This window comes from Leuciscus leuciscus, assembly GCF_965113295.1.
Source record: "Leuciscus leuciscus genome assembly, chromosome: 19".
In the NCBI taxonomy this organism is placed as follows: domain Eukaryota; kingdom Metazoa; phylum Chordata; class Actinopteri; order Cypriniformes; family Leuciscidae; genus Leuciscus; species Leuciscus leuciscus.
In genome coordinates, this window is record NC_138743.1 from 25,580,261 (window position 1) to 25,584,589 (window position 4,329).

At 40.1% G+C, this 4,329-nt stretch overlaps 1 protein-coding gene across 1 annotated transcript; it reads left to right on the forward strand.

Annotated features, from left to right (window-relative positions):
* Positions 1-690: 690 nt before the first annotated feature.
* On the forward strand, positions 691-3,928 carry sox7 (SRY-box transcription factor 7). The gene is made up of 2 exons (XM_082147524.1): positions 691-1,139; positions 2,391-3,928. Exons 1-2 carry the CDS (start codon positions 908-910, stop codon positions 3,323-3,325), a joined length of 1,167 nt encoding a protein of 388 aa, XP_082003650.1. The 5' UTR covers positions 691-907; the 3' UTR covers positions 3,326-3,928.
* The last annotated feature ends 401 nt before the right edge of the window (positions 3,929-4,329 follow it).

Sequence of the window (4,329 nt, forward strand, 5' to 3'; positions counted from 1 at the left end):
TTATCCAACCAAACAGGCCCCTTATCTTGTAAGATAAACCAGAAGAAGAAGGAAAAAAAACGTTATTAGTGTTAGTTTGAAGTAAATAGCCGTCACTCAGATTAGCAACCTCCATTTCTCAAAGCAGTGATTTGCCTTCTCAGCTCTGATGACATATTCTGTAACACTCTCACTGGGCCATAACCTGTTAGCAGAGCACACAGATAACTCACGAAATACGCTATAGGCCTACTCTTTCACAACATCCAGTTACTCTGACTGGGACATTTTATTTAAACAAAACAGGCACAATCACTTATTAGGTCACATGACATAGGGGTATAGCTTGCAGTGTGATTGCCTGTCTCACGAACTTAACAAAACTGGGAATACAAATACAGCATAATATAATTTTTACAATATTATTTCTTAACAATTATATTCTCTTATTTGTCTGTTGAATAATTGTTATGGAGTGTCTACTACATTGACTGAAAACGGGCGACAGCCTTATCCATCACTACCATCAAAGTAACGTGTCATGAAAACAAACCCAACCAACAGCTAATGACGTGATTTAGTAGTAAAGCTGTTGAAATATTTTTGTCACCTCGTTTTTTCCTCACCGTCGTTGGTCTCAGGTTGCAGTCAAGGAGGAGCTGAGATCCTCCCGTGGGCCTGTGCTGGAAGCTGCTCCTCACATATAAAGCGCTTCCCAATGCCGGAGGAAACAGTGAATCACAGCTTCAGAGGAGGGAGTCGATCTCTCTCACAGTGCTCTTCAACCACCAGCTGCTCAGTCAAATTCATCTCTTGCTGCGCCTTTACTTTGATTTAGATTCAAAACGGAGAGAAAATCTCTAGGTCACATTCGCGCCAGAGAAACAAAGTTTGAATTAAAGGGGAAGGTGAAGTTTTGAAAGCGCACATGGCTGCTTTGATAAGCGCGTATTCGTCCTGGCCGGAGAGCTTTGAGTGCTCTGCGGGAAACGCGGACGTACCTGACGGACACACCTCTCACAGAGCTCCCGCGGACAAGGTGTCGGAGCCGCGCATCAGGAGACCCATGAACGCCTTCATGGTGTGGGCCAAAGACGAGCGCAAGAGACTCGCAGTGCAGAACCCAGACCTCCACAACGCCGAGCTCAGCAAGATGCTGGGTAAGACATTATCATTATTATTTGTCTAATAATTACTATTAATATCAACATTTCATTATTATTATCATTATTAGTAGTATTAAAGGAGATTGTCATTGGCAAGTTTTCGAGACTTCATTGTGAGAGTTCATTCTCTGTTGCACAGTTGTTTTATGCATTGATTACATAAAATGTGATGTTGTATCCCTTCTAATTGTAGCTAACTGTAGCTAATAATTGTAAACTAATTGTAGACATAAGTTAAAATACTTTTTGGTAGCAGAAAGCGTTGATCTGTCCGAAACGGACCTGAATTGAAAATAAACTGAAACAAAACCAAAATAATAAAGGAGTCACAGTGAGATGCGGCACATTTTTAGATTGTATTTAATTAAATTTAGATCAAGGGCACATTTATCATTTCACAAGTGTGGCAGATTTTTTTCCAAACATAAATAGCCTTCTAGGCCCTTATAAATCTGTAAAAATAATTTGTTTGTAAAAAAAAAATAAAAAAAATATTGCCTATATATATAGAGAGCGAGAGAGAGAGTTGGCCTATATAAAATGCAAAAATTATGTCAATACTTAAACCATTTAAGTAATGGTAACAATAATTAGTAAAATAATATAGAATAATTAAATATATAAATAGCATACAAATAATTTTAAATTCATTCATTTGAAATCAGTCTGATCTTCAGGTTTGCATAAGAAATAAAACAAAAATGAAAAACCTCATTGGATAATTAATTAATAAGAAGTTTTGAAACTATAATTTGCATGTGGGAGTCCTTTCTGTTTTTTACTACTACACATTTTTTTTCTCTATACTGCTCTGGTTTTAAAACACTTTCAAGTATTTTTAAAAACTAAAAATTACGAACTCAATATAATTACTGCCAATATTGGAATTCAAACATTATAAAATTAATGCCAAGCAACAAATAATGTACCGTTAAAAAGTAAGTTAAATACCGTGGTGTAAATTGAATTTTTTTTGTAACTGACATTATAAACAATTATAGTTGATAAATATTTGTATTATTTCTTTTGAAATATTCAAAAATGCTTATAAAGACATTAAACTAGCTTTGTGTAAATGTTGCTGTAAAGACCATGCTTATAATGAACCATGTAATTATGTTGTGTTGGTGCTAATGTGATTGTCAAGCTATTAGTTTGTAATTGGTCAATCTCAAAAACTCCAAATAGATCCTTTAAAAAAACATTATTGAGTCTAATGTGTCCGTTCTTTTTTTTCTCCAACAGGAAAGTCATGGAAAGCTTTAACTCCACCGCAGAAGAGACCGTACGTGGAGGAAGCGGAGCGTCTGAGGGTTCAGCACATGCAGGACTACCCCAATTATAAGTACCGTCCCCGTAGGAAGAAGCAGCTGAAGCGCATTTGTAAACGCGTGGACCCCGGCTTCCTCCTGACCACCCTCGGTCCGGAAAACTCCCTCCCGGATCCTCGCTGCTGTCACCCCCTGGATAAAGACGACGAGAGCGGTGTGAGTGGCGGCTTCGGTTCTCCAAGCGCAGCTCTACCCGGCGTCAGGGTCTTCAGAGACCCCGCCAGTTCCAACAGCAGCTTCGATACGTACCCGTACGGCTTGCCCACGCCACCTGAGATGTCGCCTCTGGACGCCGTGGATCATGAACACCAGTCCTACTACTCGTCCTCCAGCTCAGTCTCCACCAGCTCCTGCTCGTCTTCCGCCTCTTGCCCAGACGACAGGCGTCCCACGCCGGCGCACATGAGCAGTCCACCCCCTTACCATCCCGATTACTCCCAGCAGGCACCTCTGCACTGTGGTCACATCCAGATGTCCCACCAGGGAAGTGGGGCGACCTTTATCCCAGCACATCCACTGTCCTATTACAGCCCTTCGTTCCCACAGGTTCAGATCCATCATGGGCACCAGGGGCACCTCGGCCAGCTTTCACCCCCTCCAGAACAGGGGCACCTGGAGGGTCTGGACCAGCTGAGCCAGGCTGAATTGCTGGGTGAGGTCGACCGAGATGAGTTCGACCAGTACCTAAATTCCACCAGTTATCACCCTGAGCAGGGTGGGATGACAGTCACGGGACACATCCAGTTAACGCCGGCTTCCGTTTGCTCGAGCAGCGCTACGGAAACCAGTCTCATCTCCGTATTGGCCGATGCCACGGCAGCCTACTATAACAACTACAGCATTTCATAAACGCCAAAACAGGGACAATTGACACAGACAGAGACTGTGGGCTCGACGTGGGTCAGCAATATGACTGGCAGGTGAAAGGGGGGCTGTGGAGGGAGCGGAAAAGAGAAGCTACAGGAAGTCAAAGGACACCTCAGGGATGCATAGATTAAAAAATAAACTGAAGTTCATTCCCATCTTTGTTTCCAAAAGGAGAACGGAAGTAAAAAAAAAAAAAAAAAATTGGACAAACATAGAAATGCTCTCATATCTTGCCACAAAAGCATGTACATATGCGATGAAGCTTATTTATATATCGAATTGCTTTGCATTAAAGCTTATTGTATTGTTTGTTTGTTTTTTTCAGTCCAGATATATTCAGTTGTTTTGTTTTTTTAAACCTCAATTGTTTTACCTCAAGAATTATTTAAGTGAGGCTGGTCTCTTCCTTCATAAGACATCATTTTGAAGGAAATGTTGCCTTTTCTTTTCCCTTTACATTCATTTAAAAAAAAATTATATGTATACTCATAAACAGTTCAAAGAATAATAATAATAATGAATACTATTGTATGCCGATTTAGGTTTGCCATATTAATTTAATTCAAATAAAAATTTTAGTTTATACATTTAGCGTTCTCATTTGATGTCCACACAGATGTCAATAACAAGCGGAGTAACGTAGCTCATTATTGATGTTTGTTGAACACCATTCTTGATGATGAGGTCTTTTGATGAATTGCATTGTGTTTGCCCATATAAGTATAACACAGTGATTCTGTCTGTAGGTCTGGATTTGAGAAAAAATGTTGCAGATGCTCATCATTTTGTGATATATTAAGTGAATGTTCTGAGGCCCCATCTGAATTAGATGCGGCTAAATAAAAACACAATATAAATACAGGAAAAAAGACTCTTGCTTTTGTAATTACAGGAAGATCAAGGTTTTTGGGGGGGGGGGCTCTCTGCTAGTAGTAGTAAGTAAACTGCTTATTACTGTTTTTTTCCGTGTAACTATTAGTATTCAG